Source organism: Trachypithecus francoisi, unplaced genomic scaffold (assembly GCF_009764315.1).
Source record: "Trachypithecus francoisi isolate TF-2019V2 unplaced genomic scaffold, Tfra_2.0 Lachesis_group12, whole genome shotgun sequence".
NCBI lineage: Eukaryota > Metazoa > Chordata > Mammalia > Primates > Cercopithecidae > Trachypithecus > Trachypithecus francoisi.
Window position 1 is genome coordinate 100,401,242 of NW_022681457.1, and position 26,103 is coordinate 100,427,344.

General features: G+C 45.9%; 1 protein-coding gene across 4 annotated transcripts in view; it reads right to left on the bottom strand.

Moving 5' to 3' along the window:
- Positions 1 to 561: 561 nt before the first annotated feature.
- Positions 562 to 26,103, bottom strand: part of NIPAL3 (NIPA like domain containing 3) — a 59,056-nt gene continuing 33,514 nt past the window's right edge. For 3 of the 4 annotated variants that reach the window (XM_033227817.1, XM_033227816.1, XM_033227819.1), the window contains 7 exons: positions 22,701 to 22,846; positions 18,805 to 18,901; positions 15,749 to 15,884; positions 12,742 to 12,830; positions 11,174 to 11,237; positions 9,061 to 9,155; positions 562 to 4,551 (listed from right to left, as the gene is read on the bottom strand). In XM_033227817.1, the coding sequence (XP_033083708.1) occupies positions 4,352 to 4,551; positions 9,061 to 9,155; positions 11,174 to 11,237; positions 12,742 to 12,830; positions 15,749 to 15,884; positions 18,805 to 18,901; positions 22,701 to 22,846 (827 nt within the window). In that variant the 3' untranslated portion in view covers positions 562 to 4,351. Of the gene's footprint in view, positions 4,552 to 5,668; positions 7,160 to 9,060; positions 9,156 to 11,173; positions 11,238 to 12,741; positions 12,831 to 15,748; positions 15,885 to 18,804; positions 18,902 to 22,700; positions 22,847 to 26,103 lie in introns of those variants that run through there. The other variant, XM_033227818.1, reaches the window with a different exon arrangement.

Below are 26,103 nucleotides of genomic sequence, written 5' to 3' on the forward strand. Positions count from 1 at the left end.
CAATCTTGGCTCACCGCAACCTCCACCTCCCAGGTTCAAGGCACTCTCCTTGCCTCAGCCTCCCGAGTAGCCGGAATTACAGGCATGTGCCACCACGCCCCGCCAATTTTATATTTTTAGTACAGACGGGGTTTCTCCATGTTGGTCAGGCTGGTCTTGAACTCCCGACCTCAGGTGGTCTGCCCGCCTCAGCCTCCCAAATTGCTGGGATTACAGGCATGAGCCATTGTGCCCAGCCAAGAGTCTGTGGTTTTAATCATGGTGAGGGTTGCGGGGTTGTAGGGGAAGGGCAAATGAGCCTCAACTGCAATTATGGGCATCTCTAGATCTCTACTGTTAATATATGAGCTATATGGAAATGTAATTAGGTGAAATTAAATATTCAGTTCCTTGGTTGCACTAACCACGTTTAAAGTATTCAACAGCCACATGTCGAGAGTGGCTACCATGTTAGGTAGCACAGACATAGAACACTTCCGTCATCACAGAAAGTTCTACTAGACGGTCTGTTCTAGATAATTCTAGGAAGTATTAGCCAAACATAAGACACGAACTCAGCTGTCACTGCATGGATTTTTAATTAAATACCACTTCATAATGTTATTCACACCTAGTACTTTTTTTTTTTTTTGAAAAATAAGACATGCCATAAGTCGTGACGTTAACAAAATATAAGCATCCGCACAGAATATATTCTAAGGTGACTTCATTTACACCGCTTCTCAGAGAAACACACAAGTAATCTTTTATCTGCCTATCAGCCAGTGTTGGAACAGATATGGAATTCACATGGAAGGCTGCCGGGCTGGTTCCCCAACACTAGCCGGATGGAGTCCTGTATCCGCGCAGCGCCGTCAAACTGGCTGGTTTCCACTAGAAAAGCAATGGAGAGTCAACTCTCCCTTCTCTACCCATAATTCAGCTCCACACTACAAGATCTGCATAACCTGAACCTTGATGTGATAGCAACTGAAGTTTAAACCCAAGTCTGGTGACCTTGCTTTAGGGACCTGGGCTGCTCCGAAGGAAACCGAGGTGTGATATTTAACATTGCTTGCAACATTCAAGAGGACTTGGGGACGTCAGAGCCGTGAGTAACAATAACAAACCAGGGCTATGAGTGGAAACCTGATGGCACCCCTTCCCCATCCTAACAGCCAGTGCTGCGTATGGCCATCAGCAGACAGTCCATTTATACCACGGGACAACGATAGGGAGGAACCAGACTTCACATCAGCTGTGCTTCCTGACTACTCAAGTGACCTACGTGTGGCTTCCACTCAGGAAACCACCATTTAACTTTCTGCTCAGCCCTTTCAAGGCTCAGCTTGGTGGGATGACGCCACTGCCCCAAACCCTCAGGCAAGGGAGCTTCCCAGGCCTCAGCAGCAGTTCCCGGATCTGCAGGATCCCATGATCTACAGCTGACCTGAAATTACAGTGCACTTTATTCACTCATCTCAAGAAAGCTGGCTGGCCCAAGGCTAAAAGGCCCATACCAAAAGCAAGAGAAGGAGGGGGGCAGAGCAAGTTTGGGAGCATATATATGCCCAAATTATTACTGATCACCTGGGTTTGACACATCTAAATAGCCTCCCTGCTCACCTTCTCTTTCTCCCTCCTGCCCCTACTCCCAGCTTTAGAAAAAATCACTTGGGAAAGGAGGAATACACAAATAGCAGTGAAACCTGATTTTAATTTCTGCTTTTTGTTTTTTGTTCTCGTGGGCTCGGAGAAGGTAACTCATTCCCCCTTCTGATTCTTCCTCCACACTGAACAAGCCCTCCTTTTCCATCAGTGCTGATCCTGCCCTTCTCTTCCTCATGAACCATCAATGGCTCCCATGTCCTCTTGGATACACTTTAAACTCCTTAGCCAGGTATTCAAGACCTTCCATGATTTGGCCTCCACTGCTTATCTTTTTTTTTTTTTTTTTTTTTTTTTTGAGACATGGTCTCATTGTCACCCAGGTTGGAGTGCAGCAGCATGATCATGGCTCACTGTACCCTTGGCTTCCTGGGCTCTAGCAATCCTCCCACCTCAGCCCCCTGAGTAGCTGGGATCACAGGCATGCCCCACCACACCCAACTAATTTTTTTTTTTTTTAAATTTTTAGCAGAGATAAGGTCTTGCTATATTGCCCGGGCTGATATAAAACTCCTGGGCTCAAGTGATCCTCCAGCCTTGGCCTCCCAAAGTGCTGGGATTACAGGCGTGAGCCACTGTGCCCAGCTTCCACTACTTAGCTTTGAGATTCGTCTCCCACCACCTTCCCTGGCTCTCCTTTCTTTGCCCTGCTCCTCTTATCTCTGTGCCTTTGCAAATGCTGGCACCTCTGCCTCGGGGGTGATCACCCTACTTTCATATGCTTTATACAAATCTTAGATTTGCCATCCATCTATGAGTGGGGCCAAAATCATCTCCACTTCTGAATACCCCTTTGGGCTCAGGGTCCGAACTTTGGCAGGGTCTCCATGATGGTCATTTTCTGTGGCCCACCACCGCACTTGACACCCATCAGAGATTCCTGGGTATTTGTGCCTCCCTCTGCTGGCCTGGAGGGCAGGAACTATGTCTTATCTTTGTAGCTTGGGTCTTCCAAATGCTTAGCACACAGTAAATGCCTTATAAATCTTGTTGAATTGAGTTGATCCCCATCCTAAGGGAAAGGAGTCCACTGCCCGCTGCCGCCTTAGGTAGTTAAGACCACACAATACAGAAGTGGTTAAGACACAACACAGAAGTGGTGATCACAGACAACAGATGTCAATTTTTGAAGTCAAGGTATTAAATCAGTACTAAATCAGTATTAAGCACAATCCACAAAGATAAGTGATCTGCCACACTGGTCTATTAACACTGTTATCAGGCCTATTAAAGGCTGTCTAGGGAAGCGGTGAGTGTAGCTCTAAGTAGTATTCACTGGATGGAGAATGCCACAGATCCTATGGGGATTATTTAACCTTTCAAAGGAACCCTAGGGAGGAAACTTCCTGGCAAGGTTGCATGGGGCCCTGGGGGTTTTAGCAGAACATCTTGTTAAATTCTTAAGCTTTCCAGGTGTGAAATCTCAGGATTGTGGCACTGTAGCAGAATCACTGGTGGTACCAGTTAAGAATGCAGACCCCAGGGCCCCACTCCAGTCCCACTTAAGAGTGTCCGCAGTTGGGGTGCAGGAATCTGCATTTTACATACACTTCTAGGGGATCCTTATGCCCACTAAAGTCTGCAAACCTTTATCTGCGCCTCTCAAGGTACACCATCAGTGTAGGGGAAGACAGTCACATATGCAGCCAGGAAGAAAGCAACAGCCCTGTTTTTGAGAATGCTTGCTTCTCCCAGACATACATGCGTGGGGATGAGGACCCAGAGAGTCTCTATTGACTTCAAGGAAATTAACCAGTAACTTGAGCTTGGCTTGTGGCTCTGTAATGGAGAGACAGAGGACAGGTGAAGAGGCTGGCTCTGAAATGAGCATCCTCACCTTTCCAAGGGGCACTGGTATGCAGGAAAAAATCACACAGAAGATGGCCAGATTTTCTGCCTATCCCTTTTGAAATGGTGAAATCACCTTTTGTAAGAGTAAGGGGCACTTTTCTTCCTTAATGGGCTGAAGCATCATCACCCTCTCCTATCCTTCTTCTTCCCCTTCTCCTAACTTCCTAATTCCTTTGGGGGCAGGAGGCAGACAAACAAGTAGTCCTCACAGGACCACAATCAAATCCGTTTTCAGAGTAGATCCAATTTGAACATATCAAGCACATCTTCCCTAGAAGGGCACAGATGACTGGAAGGCAGATGTACATTTCTGAAACACAAATGTCAGAACCTTCCACCCAGGGTTGGCCCAGCCTGCCATGTGAAGGCAGCACGAGTGGTATCACAGATACGGCACCAGGAGTGTTGGGGAGAGATCAGGCATGCACGTGAGGTGGAGGAAGACGAGATTTAGAGGTGTCCAGCCTTTCGCTGGATTTGAGAATTAACAGCAGACTCTCTGTCTTGTCTTAGCTCTGAAGGACACAGCAACCTTTGGTCACTGTCTGAGGAAGCTCAGTTACCATCCTCAAGGATGGTAGAAAGGCTTTCCAAATCCTGCTGGGCTAATCCAGGCAGAAGCTGGATTCTATCCTGTCCACCTGGAATAATGTTTCCATCTCCCCACCCTCATCATCTGAAATTTCCAAGACCAAGATAACGCATCCTTTCCCAGAGACAAAGGCTTTCTGAGATCATCATCCATAGCGTTCTCAGTTAAAAACAAAATGAGACTTGAAAGGCAAGTTTTAGGATTCAGGGTTGAACCGCTGTCAGCCTGGTGGGGACAGTCATAAATAGAGGGAGGCGAGTCTCATTCCTTCTTGGTGTGCTCTAGGACTCGGTAGGGGACCCCAGAGGCACTTCTGGAGCCGTGCTCTTCTTGCATGACTGGCAGTGTGGCAGGAGCGTAGATTTCAGAAATGTTGTCATTGTTTTCCAGAGCCCCATAGGAAAAAGAAGCTTTGAGGTCAGGCTGGACAGTCATCCCTTTATCGTGCATGTTCTGCATACCTGAAATGAAATCCATTTTCCTCAAATCATTATGTGGTAAGGGGGCCCAGGAGGCCGCATCTCCCTCTATCCTGCCACAGACTAATTATAGTGCTCAGCAGCTAATCATGTGCATTGTCAATGTCCCGAATGCTTTATATTTAAAAGAGAACACCCACAAATACACACTGGAACTATTACGGTTGCTAAGCAACAAGAGATGAATCTTCAGGAAATATGCACACAGACCAGCTGCTGTCAGGAGAAACCCTCAAGTTGGCCTAAAGTGAGGTGGGAATGTCGGTGTGGGCCCCAGGTGGAATGGAACTAGCACTGTGCTTTGAACGTGGTAGATGCCAACGCTTCACTGCTGAATTAAATCAGGATCCAGGAAACTCTGTCACACTGTCGAGGAAAGAGAGTAATTTTTGTGTCATGGGCACCTGAAGGTGACAGATGTATCATGATGCCCAGAGGGAACATCTTGGCCTTTAACTTTAAAGTCCCTGCTCCACATATAGGGGAAGGTGAGATTTGCTTATTATTACTTCCGGGTACTTTGACAAGGGATTCCTATTTACATTTGAGGGCAAAGCCTTTAATCTTTAATTCCTTTACCTTTGTCCTACAATTCCCCTAGTCAGGTCAGGAGGGACGTGTTTTGTTTGTTTGTTCATTTATTCATTTATTGAGACAGAGTCTTGCTCTGTCGCTCAGGCTGGAGTGCAGTGGAACGATCTTGGCTCACTGCTGCCTCAACCTCTGGGGCTCAAGCGATCCTCCCATATCAGCCTCCCGAGTGGCTGGCACTACAGGTGCATGCCACCATGTTTGGCTAATTTTTTTTTTTGGGTAGAGATGGGGTTTCACCATGTTGCCCAGGCTGGTCTCAAACTTTTGGGCTGAAGTGGTCCACCTGCCCCACCTCCCAAAGTGTTGGGATTACACATGTGAGCCATTTCGCCAGGCCGGTTACTTTTGAGGCCAACTTTTCCTGCCAGGGAATTAAGACTCTTCAAATTCTGCCTTCAGGCCGAGTCATAAGAAATTGAATGCAACGAAACTATGATGATAATAACAGCTGACATCTAACTATTTAATATGCCCTGGGCACTGGGCTAAAGGACTTTCTTTTTAAAGGCAGAGTCTATGTTTTCCAGGCTAGTCTTGAACACCTGGGGCTCAAATGATCCTCCTGCCTCAGTCTCCCAAGTAGCTGGGATTACACGTGTGAGCTACGACACCCGACTGGGCTAAGCACTTTAAATAATAGCAATGACAATGGTTATGTGTATTGAGTATTTAACTGGTGGCAGATACCGTTCCAAATAGTTACAAAGTTCTATCTCATTTGATCCTCAGGATGACTGATAAGGAAAACGAAGGAGCAGAAATGAAGCACGTCATTTGCCTGAGATCACGCAGCTAGTAAGAGGCAGTGCCAGGGTCCAAACTTGGGGCTTTCAACTCAGAAGTCCATACTCTTAACTGAATGCTATGTGGCTTCCCTATGTACCTGCACTTAATCCCCAAACAATCCTATGACAGAGATGAACTACTGTCCTCATTTTCTGGAAAGAGATTCAGAGAGGTGAAGTAACTTGCCCAAGGTCACACAGCTAATGAGAGACAGAGGTGGGATCTGCCACCAGAGCCTGTGCTCTTATCCACTCTGCAAATGGCCGGGGAAGACCCAGTCCGTGAAAGGCCCTTTGGCTCCCTATTGCATAAGACTTAACTGATGGTTCTTCGAAGGGCACAGTCTAAGAGCCTGTGGTTTGGATTTTGGGGGAGGGTAGAAGAGGGAAATAGAAGAGCTGAGGAGGTGCCTGTCCTCAGGCAAGAGAGCTGGCTTAACAGGCCCGGTTTACCTTTTGGATTTTGTCAATGCCCTCCAGCCAAAGACCAACGGGAATACACCTCCAGTCTAACAAATGTGGGTTTACTGACACATTGCAATGTGAGAGGTGTACATGGCAGGGAACCACGAACTATCTAAGAGGGGGTTAGAAAGGAGTTATGGTGGGGTTGGCTTGGACTAGGTGACTTTGGGGTGGGTTCAAGGAAGTGAGGCTTTGCTTTGGGTTGGATGCTGTCAGGAAGCAGGGCTAATTCCATAATTGGGGATCTTAGTTTTTATCTAGAAGATGACTAGATTGGAGCTAAAGCTGTGACTGGTAAAGAGGTGGCCATCTCTCACAGCCAGGTAAGAGAGATGTTTGGTGTTTTTCATGATTTGGACAATGTCCATTTTTTGTCTGTGTTTAGACAGGATAGCAGAGTAGTCCTGTTTGTGTTCTTTCATTTATTTATTTATTTATTTTTAACTTTAGGAAAAAAACCCTTTCCTTCCCATTCCACCTGCTTATGTCCTGATCCATCACAGCTGCAGAGTGGCCTTGTTTGCTGTTGATGTTCTGTGAAATTGTTTCTGCTCAACAGGAGAGGGCCAAGGCCCAGCTGAGAGTGCCAGGCTAGCTCCTGGAGGTCAGGGGCTATTTCTCATTCTCATTTTTAAGAAGTCTTTCAGGTGCATGAATTCCTCAAAGGTTCTCCAAATAGTGATGTGGTACATTTCTGGAATTTGAATACCTCTTGAACAGCAGTTGTCTGTTGTGAAGATACGAATCTAGGTAGACAAAAGGCAAGGTCCTAATGCTGACCAGGGAAACCAAGTGGCTGGAAAAGCACCTCTGTTTAGGCTGAGACTATTCAGCAGTTTTATTCTGCATGTTCTATCTGCCACCAAGTCAAACAAATGTGTGAAACTTCCAAAGGTTTTTAAAGCAAAAGGGAAGTGAAACCAAACGTAACCAGGCATCTACCATGTCCCAGACACTGCGCAAGAGACCTTTACACATATGACCACTAGCCTGAAAGAAGGAATCCCAGTTACAAGTGAGGATGAGAGGCCTTGGGAGGTCACACAGCAGGAAGGTGGTAGAGCTGGGATTTGAATCCAGGTCATCTGAACTCCAAGCCCACGCTCTTCACAGGACAGAACACCTACAATCAGAAGTGTCCTGACAAGCCACTGCAAGGGCAGGGTCTCCCTGATTCAACAGCTGACATCCCACTGGTCACAAGGTACAAAGAAAAAGCTGAGAGCCACACCTACAAACAGACCACAGAATGTTGATATCTAAGATTACCTTAGGTTACCTTCTATTTTCTACCAGAAAATACATCTATCTATCTACATATATATATACACACACAAATACCGATATTGATATATACACATAGTTTATAAACACACAAACACACGTATACATACACATACTTGCACACACAGAGTTGACACCTCACCTATCTGGAATTCAGCTATCCAGCGCCCTCATCTATCCGGAACACAGCCGAGAAACAAGGAAGTTAGCAAAAAAGGAATCTCAGCAGCCAGATTAGACGTTTAAAAAGTTCATGCACCAAAGCTCATGCACTTAACTCCTAGTAGAAATCTTAGGCCCCCAACTCAGAGCTCCTTCATTTTGATTTTATTTGTAATTTGAACAAGTTGGGCTGAAGGAGCACATTGACATTGAGTTGCTATACTCAGGCAGGCTGGCTACAGCAAGGACAGACAACAGCTTAATAACAAGAGGGGAGGAACTAATATAAAAAGTACACACATAAACCCTGGGGCCATTTAATGTAGGGGCACACCAGTCAGCCCTGAGAACACACCTGCATCACAGCGTTACAGCATGAAAACCTCTCGAGTAAGCAGTCCTCTAGACCATCAATGTGTTTATATTTTGTTCATGAGATTGTGTTAATGAAGGACTGGAGATTATATTTCAGAGACAGTTCCATCTTGTATAAATAAAATTAAAATGTTGATTAAGTGCGAAAGCTAATGGTCACCAGCAACCTACAGAGTTTAGGTCAGCAAATCTGAGGCTGGTCCAATGTCTTAACTTTTCTAATCTGAATTCTAATTTCTAATTCCTTTAGGCTAGACAGGCACTTTCCAGTCCTCCACAGGTCCCACCACTCCCTGCTGGGCAGTATTTGCCTGATTCACATGTTTATGTTACTGTCAGGGCTTACAGGCATTTACATTTGTGTTTCTCAGTATGAATCCTTAGCTCACTATGAAATTAGCTTTCCAGAATGATGTACTCCCTTGTGGCATCCAGGGAGTGAGATTATAAAGTTTTAATTTCATTCCACTCATTTTCCTTCCCCTCTCTGATCATTTCATTCCGACTAGATGAATGGATTTTTCCATTTGCAGGCATGAAGCCTGGGGCTGCAGATCCTAATTATAATGAGTATGAATCAGAATTTTCTTTAAAAGATCCCCAAATAGACACGGAACTGGCAAGATGTGCTCAAAACCAACTGAGGTGCCTCAGCCATTGCCTACCCTTTTGCACAAGATTAAAAAAAAAAAGAAAAGAAAAACGACAGTGAGAGAACATCCACACGATAAAGGCACAGCACAGCAGTTGGTTGTCTCTTTTTAAACAGGAAGTAGCAGTCATTCTACATGGATGGTCAGCTAGACCCACGGGGCTTTAACCTTACCTGGCATGGCATCCATGGAAATATAGGGCTCAAATGGAATGGCCTTCTTCCTGTTACGCGTGATTAAGAAGACGCCCAGGAACGCAATGAGGCACCTGAGGAATGGAGATAAGACAGGAAGAGAAATAAGGCCAGGAGCAGGGTCGGGGAGGGACACACTTTCAGGCTCAGGTGATGTGAAAGAGGTAAAAAGGCTTGCAGGCTGCGGAGGAAGGCTCACCGCCCAAGGAGCCCTGAGAGGCTGCCAGCCTGGGATCAGCAGGGGCAGATGCAAGTTGAATAACAATAGCTGGAGTGGCCTCACATGCCCTACACTCTCCATGAGCTGTAATCAGAATAAATTAGACTCTCCTGGGCGAGCTTCTCATGGCTCTTCACTTCCATTTAATCAGGATTCTCGAAACCTTGCCTTTTAAAACTTGTTTTTTCTAATTGAAGTCATTCGTTTCAATCACTACTGAAGTATAGATAGTAAAAATCAACAAAAAGTGGAGAGTCCATGTACTCTTGGTCTCACTCGGCCAGGCAGGTGTATAGCCTTCCAGGTTATTTTTTGTTTTGCTTTGTTTTTTCCCTTTTTCCTATAGCTTACATAAACAAGCATACTTTCTAAACATTAAGGTATCATTTACAAGCAGCAAAATGCAACAACCTTAGATGTTTAGATGAATGATTTTTTTTTTTTTTTTTTTTTTTGAGACGGAGTCTCGCTCTGTCACCCAAGCTGGAGTGCAGTGGCCGGATCTCAGCTCATTGCAAGCTCCGCCTCCCGGGTTCACGCCATTCTCCTGCCTCAGCCTCCCGAGTAGCTGGGACTACAGGCACCCGTCACCTCGCCCGGCTAGTTTTTTGTATTTTTTAGTAGAGACGGGGTTTCACCGTGTTAGCCAGGATGGTCTCGATCTCCTGACTTCGTGATCTGCCCGCCTCGGCCTCCCAAAGTGCTGGGATTACAGGCTTGAGCCACCGCGCCCAGCCGATGAATGAATTTTACTTGTGGAATCATCACCCAGGTCAAGACAGAAAATACTTCCATCCCCCTCAGAAAGTTTTCCTGGGCCCCTTTCCATTTCATGCCAGCCCTTCCCCAGAGGTAACTACTATCCTGACTTCTCTCACCATGGATGAAATTAGTCTGTTCTTTAATTCATGTAAGTTAAATCATATAGTATGTAAGTTAAATCATATAGTATGTACTCTTTTATGTCTGGTTTCTTTCATTTGATACAATGTTAAGATTCATCTTCTTTTTTTATTTTTTATTTTAATCTTTTTTTGAGACAGAGTCTCACTCTGTTGCCTGGGTTGGAGTCCAGTGGCACGATCTCAGCTCACGCAGCCTCCGCCTCCCAGGTTTAAGTGATCCTCCTGCCTCAGCCTCCCGAGTAGCTAGGATTACAGGTGCCTGCCACCACACCTGGCTAACTTTTCTCTGCGTCAGCACCTATGGACTGGCCTCAAGTTTTCAAAATGGCAGCACGGCACGCTATTATCTAGATATGGCATAATTTTTTAACACCTGTATTCTACTGCTGAGCATTTCTATTGTTTTCAGTTGTTTGCTTATACAACTAATTTAAAAATTAATCAATAGCCCCATACATGTGTCTTTGCATCCCTGTTGAAGCATTTTTCCAAGATAAATGATTAGAATGGAATACTGCATCAAAAAGTATGCCTGTTTGGATTTTTGTTGCTGTTGTTAAATTTTCCTCCCACATTAAAGTAAGCTAACAGTGTGGTAGTGGGCTGGCCTCCTCATCCTCTTGCCAATGTGGAATACTATTAATCCTGTTAGTTTTTGCAAAAGGATGGTATCTCATGTAGCTTCAATATGCATTTCTTAGATCCAAGGTGAGGTTGAGAGACCTTTCATGTGTCAAAATGTGATATTTGAGAAATGCCAAAGAGATTAGAGTCCAAAAGAGAAGAAAGGGGAAGATAAAGCCCTTAGAGGAATAAAATGCTCACCTCTGGGGAGAAAGTTCCCACACCCCACAGCTCCTCTGACTCTAAAGGATGGGGCAGCTGTAGCAATAGGATAGAGAGGGGGGCAACCTGCTTGGAATTCTACACACAACATCTTGGGGCCGGCAAGCAGGACAGAACTCACCCCAGTGCAAACATGCAGATGTGCAGCACATCCTCCCCGATGAAGTCCAGGTAAAATATCGCACCTGCAGCAGCAAATCATAGAAAATACCGCTGAGCTGTTTTCAAGTCACCCATCTGCAAGTCTGTCTAGGATTTGGCTAAGCTCTCTTCCCTTTAGGAAACCAAAATGATCAAAATGTGTTATGACGGTGCCTTACAAGAAGAATGGAATAAAAGCCATTTAGGGGATCAGGTTGTCAACTTTTTTTCACCTTAGGCCCCTCTGATCTCCATGTTTCTTAACTTATATTGGGGGATAATATTAGACTCACAAAAATGGTGTAGAGTCCCCATGCACTCTTCCTCCAGCTTTCCCCAGTCATGTCTTCCATAACCACAGTGCATAATCAAAGCAGGAAAACGACAATGAACACTTACGAACTAAACCACAGACCCTATTTACCAGTTTGTGCCTGCAATCATCTCCCCTCCATCTTTCTTAACATGGATAAACAAGGCTTTGTGATTATGTTGTTAGAGCTTTCTAACCTCATATGGCCAGTAGATGCCAAGTCTGTGGGTCTACTCCTGTGATATGGGAGTGGGGTGGGCCTACTGCCTCTGCCCTGAGCCAGCCTTTGTCTGGAATCATCTCACCCACACAGGCCTCCAGCTGTATTCCTGAGCTCCTGATTCCCTGCCTTGACTTCTGTTCTCACTCAACCATGGTGTTTGCGATTCCTTTCAACCTTGACTGGACTTCACGCTTCTTGACCAAGCTTCTTGACCATGACTTAGCTTATGGCTTCTGGCTGCTCTGGGTCAATGCCTCATGGCCCCTGGTGCTGCTCACAGCATGGGCCCTGGAAGCTGTGCGCCTTGTGTGTTCCTCCTGTGTAGACAGGAACTGCGGCACCACTTGTCTTAAGTGCTGTGCAGAGCATAGGGCTTTACAGCCAGGCTTTCATCAAAGGAAAGCACTTAGTTCTTACTGGATTTTTTACTCTGAAGATTTTAGTTACCTATTATGCCATTTAAACAAACAAACAGCTTTATATGATTGCAGCCTCTAAGGCCACTACAGAAAGAAAATAAAAAAGAAATTAGAGGTGAAATAGAGGAAAAGGGGGCTGTAATGCTAATGATCACTTATTGAGCATCGATGATGTTGCAATGCTATACATATTCATGATCTCTAAAATAATATAGAAGAGATGTGTGGTCACTTAGCCAGTGGGGGTTGTGGAGTTAGAAGATAGCAAAACTTGTGAAAGTACACACAGTATGGCATAGGGCACATTTGGATCATACCTATTACAATTCTAGGAGGTAAGCGTTATCACTCCCATTTTATGAATGGGGAGCTGAGGCTCAGAGAGGTTAAGTGATGTTTGCAGAGCTGATGTGTGTCTGTGCAGGTGTGGATACAAACCTGGGTCTCTCTGTCTGGAAATCCTGCACATTCTCCATGAACCTATACACCACTCTATGGGGAGAACGAGTCAGCAGAATCAGCCTCTCTCCACCCTGGGATAATACCCTGCTGCTAAAGTAGAAGACAGAAATCTAGCAATGGACCACCCTTACCTGCTGTGATAGCAATGGTTGTGGACAGAATGTAGCCCACACTGGCAATCAAAGAGGAGTCGTACATCTGTGAGGCTTGACTCAAAAACCTTCAAAACAAAAGCACTCCAGTCAGTGGGCTGTGGAGATGTTGGAAAGGTTAAGAGCTGACAACAGTAGAGTTTGGTTTGAAATATGAAGATGATACATTTAGAAATGTTCCTTGGGTTTCTAAAAATGCCACCCTCATGTTACAGGGCACCGTGTATCCCTGGTCTGGGGTCCATGCTTGATTCCCACTCTCCCCCTAGACTAACACAGCTAAGGCCCATCCCCATTTCCCAACTGAGCCATGCCATCATGGTCTCATACCTTTGGCCGCATGGTTCCTGTCACCTGAAATGCCCTTCTCCTTACCCCCTGTATCCCCACCCCACTAAAAAGAGCCATTCCTGCATCTCTTATACCCCTGCCCCCAGAAACTCTTATAGCCCTAATCACATTCTGCCTAGTGTTATAATTATTCTTTTCAACAAAATTTCTTTTTAATTTGAAAATAATGGCCGGGCGCGGTGGCTCAAGCCTGTAATCCCAGCACTTTGGGAGGCCGAGACGGGTGGATCACGAGGTCAGGAGATTGAGACCATCCTGGCTAACACGGTGAAACCCCGTCTCTACTAAAAAATACAAAAATCTAGCCGGGCGAGGTGGCGGGCGCCTGTAGTCCCAGCTGCTCGGGAGGCTGAGGCAGGAGAATGGCGTGAACCCGGGAGGCGGAGCTTGCAGTGAGCTGAGATCCGGCCACTGCACTCCAGCCTGGGCGACAGAGCGAGACTCCGCCTCAAAAAAAAAAAAAAAAAAAAAGAAAATAATGTGATCACTGCAATAAATATAGGAAAAAGAGAAAAGTAAAGTCCTTCCTAATCACTCCATCTATGAAAAAAAAAATACTCCAATTTTGGAAGATATTCTTTGCCCTTTCTCTGCATAGTTGCTTACACCATGCTCACCACTCAATTGCTTTTATTTTTTTACTTCACTCTGTGGCCTGGGCTGGAGTGCAGTGGCACAATGATAGCTCACCACAGCCTCTAACTACTGGGCTCAAATGCTCCTCCTGCCTCAGCCTCCTGAGTAGCTGGGATTACAGGTGTGAGCCACTGCATGCGGCTTGGCTGTACTAGTTTGTTCACTGGCTGCCCCCCAGCCAGGGCTGTGAATGCCTGAGGGCAGTGAGTGACTACCCTCATCATCCCTGGGTGCTGAGCACCCTCAGTGGGCTGCACTGGTTAGTAAATGAGTAGCTCCTTAGGAGATGGGCGGGGGCATCTGAGCCATGTTTGTGACACCTGGAGTGCTCAGCACAGGGCCTTGGACTGGCAGGGGCTCCCTGGTGATGACTGCAATTGTTGTAGTGGGACCAAAAATAATAATAACCAAAATAACAATAGCAAGGCCAATAATCATAGAAGCAGCTCATGTTTACTGGGCATTTCCCTAGAGACGTTCTCCGTTCTCCTAAGAGCTTCACGTGATTCTCTTAAGTAGGGACTGTTGTTCTCATTAGCGGGTGAAGAATCTGAGTCTGGGAGAAGCTGAGTAGGCAACAGCAGAGCAGAGCGGTGAGGGCATGGGCTGGGGAGCCAGACACCTGGGTTCAGATCTCAGCTCTGCCACTTCCTAGCCTCTTACCCTCTCTGCTTCAGTTCCTCATATGCAAAGTGGGGATAATATCCTCTACGTCAAAGGAGTGTTGTAAGGACCAAATGAGCTGGTTCCATAAAGCACTGAGAAAAGAGCTGGGCTCACACCAAACACCGGGCCAGCAGCAGCTGCTCATATGGTCCCTGGAGGCCTGAGCTTTCCAGGCTGAATCAGCCTCGTGTGCTGGTGAGTCCTGTGTACCTACACAGGTTTTGTCACCTACAACATTCTTAGAGCCTCTCCTCTTCCCAGGCCCTCTGTTGGGCTCCAGGACTCAAATGCAAACAAGACACAGGCCCTGTCCTCAGGCTGCTGCCTTTTATTTAACTTCATGCTTAGAAAGAGGAGGGGGTACTTTGCCTTCCACTCAGGAAGATTTGGAGGTGATATATTGAAGGCAAGAAATGACAACTTTTCTTTCCAACCCAGAAGACAAGCAGGTGCGTCCTAGGGATGGCCATGCTTCCGAGGCCCCTGAGATGATCACCTGCCCCAGAGAAGATGGGAAGTCAGTCTGCCTCCAACCACAAATTTCTCACATTCTGGCCAGGCATGGTGGCTCATGCCTGTAATCCCAGTACTTTGGGCGGCCAAGGTGGGCAGATCACTTGAGGTTAGGAGTTTGAGACTAGCCTGGCCCACAATGTGAAATCCCATCTCTACTAAAAATATAAAAATTTGCCGAGTGTGGTGGCACACACCTGTAGTCCCAGCTACTTGGGAGGCTGAGGCAGGAGACTCACTTGAACCCCAGAGGCAGAGGTTACAGTGAGCCGAGATGGCACCACTGCACTCCAGCCTGGGGAACAGAATGAGCCTCCATCTCAAAACAAAACAAAACAAAACAAAACAAAACAAATCTCACATTCTGAGGTAGCAGGGAAAAACCCATCCACTGCTGGCTTCATATTTCTTTCTTTTTTATTTTTTAATTCTTGTGTCTCAGCTTTCTGAGTAGCTAGGACTACAGGCATGTGCCACCACGCCCAGCTAATTTTTTTTTTTTTTGTATTTTTAGTAAAGACAGGATTTTACCATGTTGGCCAGGCTAGTCTCAAACTCCTGGCCTCAAGTGACCCACCCACCTCAGCCTCCCAAAGAGCTGGGATTACAGGTGTGGGTCACTGTGCCTGGCCTGACTTCATCTTTTGAGTGACCCTCCAGGTGACAACTCAGCAAATTAGTAGCCCCTCTCTCCACACGGGATGCCAGGCCCTGTGGCATGTTCGGCCCTCCTTGTAGCTTCATGGCATATGTCATCAGGTCCCCAAAAGAGAAGCAACCCGAATGGTGGGGCCCAGCAGGAAAACGATTTGTAACTCACGCAGCCTGATAGACGGCAGTTGCTACCATGCACACGAACATCACGTAGAAGATGGGGTAGTCAAGCTGCAGGTTCCCTTGAATGGACAAGACAAGCATCCCAGCCACAGCCTTGACTGTCACCACCGTCATGGAGCCTGCAGATGGGAGACAAGGGCAAGTGGGGAGCCTCAGGGAAATGCAGAGAGTTACGTCCGGAAAGCTAGTCTATAACCCCAAAGGACTTGGGGAGACAGAGGGGAGGGAACAGGAACAGAGTTAAGCCGGTGGTTTGCATGGTGACAAACACCATTTGCACTGGGTCTCGTGTGCACCTCTCCCGTGGACTCCCATGCTCTGTGCTGATTACACCCTAAAGGAGGGAGGAAAGCCAAACTCCTGAAGGTAATCCTAGATGTCACTTCTAAACTGCCAAGCATGGGCAGTAAGTTCAGTTCTCTGAGGACCAAAGTGCCCAGCACTGTGGCCAAAAAGATCCCTGAGTGGATCAATGAACTCACCAGTCTCATAGCAACCACAGGAAAAACATGTGGTGTGTAAACAGCTTAGGAGTTGTTGGGTTTTTTAGTGCTCAGTCACTGGTATTTTGTTGTTGTTGTTGTATTTTTTTTTTTCCTTTTTGTGGAGAACAAGGTCTCACTATATTGCCCAGGCAGGTCTTGAACTCCTGGGCTCAAGCTATCCTCCCACGTCTGTCTCCCTAAGAGCTGGGTTTGCAGGCGTGAGCCACCGCACCCGGCTGGTCACTTGTATTTTTTTTTTTTTTTTTGAGATGGAGTCTCGCTCTGTCACCGGGGCGGGAGTGCAGTGGCCGGATCTCAGCTCACTGTAAGCTCCGCCTCCCGGGTTTACGCCATTCTCCTGCCTCAGCCTCCTGAGTAGCTGGGACTACAGGCGCCTGCCACCTCGCCCGGCTAGATTTTTGTATTTTTTAGTAGAGACGGGGTTTCACCGTGTTAGCCAGGATGGTCTCGATCTCCTGACCTCGTGATCCGCCCGTCTCGGCCTCCCAAAGTGCTGGGATTACAGGCTTGAGCCACCGCACCCGGCAGTCACTTGTATTTTTAAAAACATTTCTCCAGTGTTTTGGAAGGCACACCCCTGTGCATATGTGCAAACATTTCCAATATGTGTGTACTTTTTTTCAAATTAAAGTCATGTGACCCTGTACTTAAATGGTATGCACGTTATAAAATTTGTACAGGAATATAAATTAAAAGGCAGAGAAAAAATGATTGAAGTTCTAATATTCTCTCTGTGTACCCAGCGGAGCATCCTGCTCACCTCCCTGTGGAGACCCTTGCTCTACCCTACTGTTCAGAAATGCCTTCTAACTACAGACCATCAGCCTGCCCTGCCAAACAGGAGTTAGAGACAGCCCCCAAGAGTGGTCCAAGTGAAGTCCTGGTCCCAGCTGCTCTGGTTTGCTTCCCTATTCTTCAGCTTTGGTTTATTTCGCTTTCTCCTGCCAATACCCACCCCCGCCCACAGTGTCTCTCGGGCTCCTCACCCATTAGGCTACAGTTTCCAAACACTGGCAGCCACTTAAGCACTTGTCATCAGGGAGTCCTCCTTAGTGAGAAGGGGATTGGCCAATGGCCTCAGAACCTTCTGGCCTTCCTACGTAAGAGGAGAGGATGTTTCAGGGCCGTGATCCTTCCCATCCACTTTGAAAACAAAGTCACTGAGGAATGAAGGACTGATTCATGCTATGATGTGGGTGAACCTCAGAATCATCATGCTCAGTGAAAGAAGCCAATCACAACAGGCCACAAAGCATATGACTTTATTTATGAAGGAGTTCAAAAAGGCAAATCTTTTTTTGCCTTTTTGAAGGTAGCTTAGTGGTTGCCTGGGGCTGGGAAGAGGGGAACAGGGAGTGACTGTTAATAGGCACAGGGTTTCTTTTTGGGGTGACAAAATGTTTTAAAATTAGATTAGGATGATGGTTTCACAACTCTATGAAATACTAAAAACCACTGAATTGTAAACTTTAAACAGGTGAACTTTATGGTATGTAAATGATATCTTAACAGAGCTGTTAAAAAATTAATGAATGAAACCCTGTCTTCAGTGACAGATATCTATTTGGTTGATGGCTTGTGGCCGTGGTAGGGTGCACAATAGGAAGGTTGGAAGAAAAATGCACATGCACATATTAGGCACCTGTGCACATCTCATTTAACCCCCACTCCCTTCTGTGACTTGGATGTTCTCATACCCCCCCTTTAGAGAAGTGGACGGTGTGGTTTAAGGAGGGAGGGTCACTAGCCTGAGGCCAGAGACACAAGACCAGCACGGCAGCAGGCTCTACCAGCCCTGACACCAGCCTGCTCCTCCACCTCTGTCCACTTCTCCTTCTCAGGAAGGATGGATTCCCCACAGCTCTATTTAGGTATAAAATTATACACAGTTCTAGCCAGGCACAGCGGCTCAGGCCTGTAATCCTGGCACTTTGGGAGGCTGAAGCAGAGGGATCACTTGAGGCCAGGAGGTCAAGGCTACTGTGAGCTATGATTGTACCACTGCACTCCAGCCTGGGTGACAGAGTGAGACTGTTTCAAAAAAAAAAAAAGGAAAAATTAATATGCAGTTCTAGCCTCCAGCTGATGCAGGAGCTATCTCTTCCACAGCACTCATCTTTGAATCCAGAATGAATTCCTAAGCTCTGATAGGTTTTGCATGGATCTTTTCAGGGCTCAATCACTGGGGCCTGTTCTACTTCTGCCATCTCTGAAACAACGTAACTCACCTTGTCCTCGCTCTGCTTAATTCTTCCTCATTGGAATTGTTATTGCCCAAACTTACATAACCTACGAATTTGGCTAGTTGTTTACTGCTATTTTCTCCCTTTAGATTGGAGGCTCCTGGAGGACAGGAGTTTGTCTCCAGTCAGCAGGGACCCAGCTCCCCAGAGCCACTGATGGAGACAGAACAACCTGAGCCAGTCTCAAGCAGCTTCTGTGTCCAGGGGCCAAAGCTCTGCAAACAAAACCCACATCTCCATTTGGTGCTTCTTGGTGGTGGCAAAACCCAATCATCCAGATGCCAACTTACCGAGTAACGCCACCAAGAGAAGAATCACGACAATGTTGTTGGCGTTCTTCTCCTTGTAGAAGTAGAGCAGCAAGCAGAACAGAATGATCTCCACCAGCTGTGGAAGGCAGCGAGCAGGGGGGTCAGTGGGGGCCACAGAGGTAGTCAAGACCGGGAGACCCTGGTGGGCTGGGCCATCATCAGAGTCACAGGGTTGAAAGGGAATGACTGAGCTATGATTCAGCATTTCCCAAACTACTGTTAGACATTCAGGGGAAAGGGCAACAGAGTGAATCTCTCTAATCCCTGGCTAGTACTGAGAAGGACTTCCCCGTTGTCCTGAGGCTGAAGCTTTGAGAGTGATGTGCTACCCTCATGTCCACTCTTTCTTGGAGGGCCAAGATTCATCAGGCTGAAAAGGTTTCTTCCCACTCCACTGCTCCATGGGTATCCCCATTAAAACAATGGGTCATTCCAAGAGGGAGACACTGTTCACCAAGCTCTTTGGTCAAGAATAAGAAGTCAGGTGCGGTGGCTCACTCCTGTAATCCTAGCACTTTGGGAGGCTGAGGCGGGCGGGTCACCTGAAGTCAGGAGTTTGAGCTCAGCTCGACCAACATGGTAAAACCTGGTCTCTACTAAAAATAGAAAAAAAAAAAAATTAGTTGGGCGTGGTGGCATCTGCCTGTAATCTCAGCTACCCAGGAGGCTGAGGCAGGAGAATTGCTGAGATCGTGCCACTGCATGTCAGCCTGGGAGACAGAGCGAGGTTCCATCTCAAAGAAAAAAAGAATATGAGTATATACTCCCTGTGCCCCCAGCCAAGCTTCCAGTGTGAGGCTTAACAAAATAGAATGAGGAAGGCATGTGGAGTCAGGGAGACCTGGGTTTGAACTTGGATCTGCCTCTAAACTAGTTGTGTGACCTGAGGTAAGTCACTTAACTTCTCTAAACCTTAGTTAACCCTGTGGGAAATAGGGATGAGAATTCTTTTTGGGCCGGGCGCGGTGGCTCAAGCCTGTAATCCCAGCACTTTGGGAGGCCGAGACGGGCGGATCACGAGGTCAGGAGATCGAGACCATCCTAGCTAACCCGGTGAAACCCCGTCTCTACTAAAAAATACAAAAAACTAGCCGGGCGAGGTGGCGGGCGCCTGTAGTCCCAGCTACTCGGGAGGCTGAGGCAGGAGAATGGCGTAAACCCGGGAGGCGGAGCTTGCTGTGAGCTGAGATCCGGCCACTGCACTCCAGCCTGGGCAACAGAGCGAGACTCCGTCTCAAAAAAAAAAAAAAAAAAAAAGAATTCTTTTTAAGGGGTCCGTAATCATAGCTTACACTAAATGACGTCTCCTTGTATGCCAGGTAGTGTTCTAAGCATTTTATCTAAATTAATCTCATGAAATCAGCACAAGAACTCTAGGAAGCAGGTACTACCACGATCCCATGCATGACACAGAGGAATTTAAACCTGGACAGTCTGGCTCCCAGGCCCATGCACTTTCCTGCTAGACCACACTGTCTGGAGCTGGGTGGCCCAGTGCCTGGTGTTTAGAAGGTGCTCTATCAGTAGAAACTTACCATTAGACGATGGCAAGTCCGAGTTTGAGAAGCTCCCCCTCCTCGTATCACCAACTTGTCCTTACCACCCCTTAAAAGCCCAGATATTTGCTAACACTTTCCCAAGAAGTTGAGCCAGCCCTAGCACCCAGTGCAACTAAAGCAGAAAACTTAGACAACAGCCTCGTCCCATTTGCCTACCCCAAACCCCTTATCAAAGCTGATTTAGTATAAAAAACAACATAGAAACATTAATGGGCATTTTGAAACATTTAAAACATTCCTTCTAATTAGAGACCACAAAACACAGCTGCTTTCATTTCCCTCTGTTTCTTCTTTGTCTTTGTTCCAGGGAATCCATATTTTATCGAGTTGTCATTATAGTCAATGCACAATTTTGGACTGGGCTGTTTTTAGTTACCATAAACAATCTTCATGTTGTGTGAAGTTGTCATAATTATCTTTAATTGCTGCAGAACACTTCATCAAGTGGATGTGCTGCCAGTCATCAACATTCCCAACCACTGTGCCTGCATTTGAGGGGCCCCAATTGTTCAGCCATTCTCTATGATTCTTTTTTCCTTTTTCTTTTTTTTGAGACACGGTCTCACTGTGTCACTCAGGCTGGAGTGCAGTACTGTGATCATGGCTCACTGCAGCTTTGACCTCCAGGGCTCAAACTATCCTCCCACCTTAACCTCCTTAGTAGCTGGTACTACAGGCACGCGCCAACACATCCGGCTAATTTTTAATTTTTCCTAATAGAGATGGGGTTTTGCCACATTGTCCACACTGGTCTCAAGTTCCTAGGCTCAAGTAATCCTCCTGCCTCAGCCTCCCAAAGTGCTGTGATTACAGGTGTGAGCCACCACATGTGGCCCATTCTCCATGATTCTAAAATGAATGCTGGAATAGCACTGGATATTCTATCATGAGATGGCTGTGCATATGCAGTGCCTCCCAACAGTCCGTGAGTTCTGTGGGCATGTCTCATTTATTTTTTATAACCATAGTGTCGAGCACACAGCAGACGCTCAATAAATATTGACTGAATTTGGTTTGGCCAAATCTCTCCAGCTGGCAGCACTGCCTCCTGGTCATGATGAAGTAAGACAACAGAGTCATTCACTGAGCACCTACCACGTTCTGGGTGACTTAAATGCTACTTCCTGGATCTCCCAATAGCAATTCTAAGTCCAGAGATTCTTGCCATTTTACAGAGGGGGAAACAGAGAAGGAAAGCGACTTGGCTAAGGCCACACAGCACTTAGAGGATTGAAGCCCAAGACTTCCTGAGTGAAAGGCCTGTTCTGGGGTAAAGCTTTGCCCAAGGAGGCGGTCTTTTGCTCTGTCACCAACTACATGCCGGGGCTGGCTGCCAGTTGGGAAATGACACAGCCCCCACTTCAGGGGAAGTGATCCTCTGCCTTGTGGATAAACTGAGGAAAAAGGATGTTCCAGGGCCTCTAGACTCAATCAGAGACCAGGCTGTTTATGTCAGAGGAAAACAGTGAACACCTTTGTCGGCAGGCCACAGGGAAGGAAGATGGCACCTGAGGCCACGCGGGCCCAGCCTTCAAATCCAGTTCTGCTTTTATGGACTCTGAGCAGGTCAGCTAACCTCTTAGAGCCCTGGTTTTCTCATGCATCAAATGGGAAGAACATTTACTTTATAGGGTTAAGAGAATCTGAGATGATATATAAAAATGTATTTAGCACAGCGCAGGGCATGGAACAAGAACGTACCAATAGCTTTATCAAATACTTTAGATGTTTTCCTTAATCAGCTGATTTATAGACTTAAAATGGGATAGAACTGGGGCAGAGGACTGAGCTCTGGCAGAGGGGTTAGGAGACAAAGTTTCCCGTGGCTCCTGGGCTTCTATCAGCAGTGTGATACTGAGAAAAAAAATAAAATAACATTCTTAAATTGTTTACAGTTTTAACTTTTTCTTCCCCTTACCATCAAAGTTTGAAATGGTTACTGCAGAAATTTTGGACAATTCAGAAAGATGAAGAGGAAATAAGACTGAGTCATAAGACTATCTCCCAGAGCCAACCACTGATGCAATTTGCTTTCGCATCTAGGCCTTCATAGATATATTACATGACCAAATCTATACCCACTTCTAAAAAACAAAACTGGCATCAGACTATATAATGGTTTTGATATTACTCAGGACATAAATAAAACAAGCATTTCACCATGAACTGCATACTCTCCAGAAGCACGGTCTTTCATGCTGGTACAATCTGCCACAATTCACGGAATCCCCTATTGCTGGGTATTCATGTTTCTGGTTTCTAGGACTTGATCTCCCACCTGCCATCTCAGGGGGAAGGAGCGGAGGCTTCTCTTACCATGTACAAAAGGAAAGGCCAGCTCACGAGGTGCTTGGTGACATTCTCGCCCGTCATCTTCTCGTGACTGTTGGGTGCAAATGTCACCAGCAGGTAGGTACCCACGACAGCCAAACCGCAGCCAACAAAGGACAAGACGTAGCGCCCTGCGGGGAAGAGGGGCTGTCACCAACTCATTGTAACAGGCCTGAGATACAGTACACATTCTCAGCCACGAAAAAACAGGCTTCTCCTGCAACATACCATGACCTGTTATTGTTTGTATTTTTGGTTTTTCTTTACTTTAAAAAATAAATGATCTTCCTTAATTTTGTTAAAAAAAAAAACACTTAATGTAAAAAAAAAAAAAAAAAAAAACTTTAATGAAGCATAACATGCATACAAAAAGTGCTTGAGGAATTTTCCCAAAGTGAACACACTCATGAAACCAGCTCCCAGATGGAGAAAGAGAACATGAGTCAGATCCTGAAATTTCTCATTTGTGAAACTGATCGCTAGACCCCGCCCTCAGGGTAACACTATCTTGACCTGTAACAGCACTGATAGCTTTTCCTGGCTTTGTGCTTTATATGAATGGACCCACACAGTGTGATCTCTTTTGTCTGTATTCACTCAACATGTTTCTGAGATCCATCTGCGTTGTGGGGCACAGTGGCAGTTCATTCGTTCGCACTGTGTACGGTGATCCACTGTGTAAATACAATACAATTTATCCATTCTACTGCTGGGGTGCATCTGAGGAGTCTCCAGCCTGGAGTTATAAAAAATTATGTTGCTGTGAACATTCTTATACATGTCATTTGAGAAACACATGTATGCATTTCTGCTGAGTATAAAATGAGGGGTGGAATTCCTCCGTAGGATATGTGGATGTTCAATTTGGTAGTCAGTGTCAAATGTTTTTCCCAAGTGGCTATTGCAATTTACACTCCCACCAGTAGAGCAAGAGAGTTCTACTTACATTCTTGTCAACACTTACATTTTGTCTTTTTCATTTTAGCCATGATAGTATTGCACTGTGATTTTAATGCACATTATAGGTAACATTTTAAAACTAAAATCACTTTATGGGCAAACTAAAAAACCAAATAAAATAAAATATAAAGGCCAACCTTCAGAGCTCAACATGTACCTTTTAAAAATTACCTCATCCTTTCCCAACTGGCTATTTAACCTAATGTCAAGGGAACTATATAATAGCTATATAACTACTATCAATATTCTACTCCAAAGACCTGTCAGAGACTGTTAGTGGTCCAGGTGGCATGGCTCTTGTCTCTTCCCTGGAGGCTTGTCACACTCCTATTGAACTCTGTAAGGTTGGTGAAAAGACTCCAAGGTCCAGCCCAGCCCCAGGCAGCCAAAAAACAGCTGAGAGTTCTAAGCCACACTTATGGTAACCACAGGCCTCTGGACTTTTCTGGAATAGAACTAACTTTGCCTATTTCATCCCACTGTCTAGAGAAAATGTGATTCTATGTTAAACGTCTTTTATCTTTATTCTTAGTACCAGGCCTCATAAATGTAGGAGGTGTTCAAAAAATGGTTGTTGAATGGTTCAATGAATGAATGAGCCACGGTTAAGCTCAACAAAGTAAGTCTGTTATCTAAAGTTTTCTTCAGGCAGGGATGGGTCTTACTCATCTCTATACCTGCAGTGTTCAACACAGGTCTAGCACTGAGTGAATGTTTGCTGAATATAATGGAACTCCAGGTAAGACAGCCATGTTCAGCTGTGTAGGGTGCTTACTGCACAAGGGCACCTGGCTGAATGGGTGAGATGGGCTACAATCCAGCCCATGCTCTGCTCATCAAGGCTTGTGCCTACAAAACTACAGATGCCCAGAGGGGCCTTCTTTTTCCAAGTCACATAGCGTACTGCTTGCACTAGCATGGCTCTCATCCTAGGACTACCTAGAGTATTCCCAAAGGGATGCAAACTTCTATGCTGGTCTTAGAACCAGCCCTAATCCCCCTGCCCCATCATTAAGACTACTGAAATTCAGTCTGTCGTTTGGTCTTCTTGACAATAGCTCCAAAGTCTCTAGTTTTTTCTTTTGGCAAAGTTCTGCTTTTTTTTTTTTTTTTTTTTTTGAGACGGAGTCTTGCTCTGTCGCCGGGGCTGGAGTGCAGTGGCCGGATCTCAGCTCACTGCAAGCTCCGCCTCCCAGGTTCACGCCATTCTCCTGCCTCAGCCTCCCGAGTAGCTGGGACTACAGACGCCCGCCACCTCGCCCGGCTAGTTTTTTGTATTTTTTAGTAGAGACGGGGTTTCACAGTGTTCGCCAGGATGGTCTCGATCTCCTGACCTCGTGATCCACCCGTCTCGGCCTCCCAAAGTGCTGGGATTACAGGCTTGAGCCACCACGCCCGGCCTGCTTTTTTTTTTTTCAGAGTAAAATTCTTTTCTTTTTTGGCCTCTTGGTCCCACCTTGATCTTATTCTATATCAGTGATGTAGAGTGGTCCCCAAACCTGGCTGTATATCCACAACATCTTAGAAATTTTCTCTCCCTGAAGTTCTGTTTTAAAATTTTTCAGACGTACATTAAAGTTCAGAGTTGTATAATGAGTACGCATAGTCCCAACAGCTAGATTCTAAATTGACCTTTCGTACTTGTTTCTCACATATCTATCCATCTCTGTATCCATGTATTAATCCATTTTATTTTTGATGCATTTCAAAGCAATTTGCAGACATCAGTATACACTTCACCCTGGTGAGCTCTATAAGAATGCCAATGCCCCGGCCCCGGCCCAGAGCTCAGAATCACTGAGGACAGAGCTTGGGCCACCATCACCTCACTCCTCAACTCCTCAGTATGGCACATAAGGTCTACACATCAGCCAGTCCTCCATGTCTCCCCGATCTCACTCTCACTTTATTCATTACCCTCTGGCTACACAGCCTTACTGAGACTGGACAAACCAAGCTTGTTCCTGCCTCAGATCCTTGCACCTGTGGCTCCCAGTATGTGGAAAACCCTGCCCACAGACCTGGGGATGGAAATCTCCTTAGTATTAACTGGATCTGGGCTTAAAAAATCATCTCCTTGTGTAAATTAGTTCAATGATTGTGGAAGACAGTGTGGTGATTCCTCAAAGTCCTAGAGGCAGAAATACCATTTGACCCAGCAATCCCATTACTGGGTATATACCCAAAGGAATATAAATTGTTCTATTATAAAGATACATGTGCACATATGTTCACTGTAGCACATTCACAATAGCAAAGACACAGAATCAACCTAAATGCCTATCAATGACAGATTGGATAAAGAAAATGTGGTACATATACACCATGGAGTACTATGCAGCCAAAAAAAAGAACAATATCATATCCTTTGCAGGGACATAGATGGAGCTGGAAGTCATTATTCTCAGCAAACTAATGCAGGAATGGA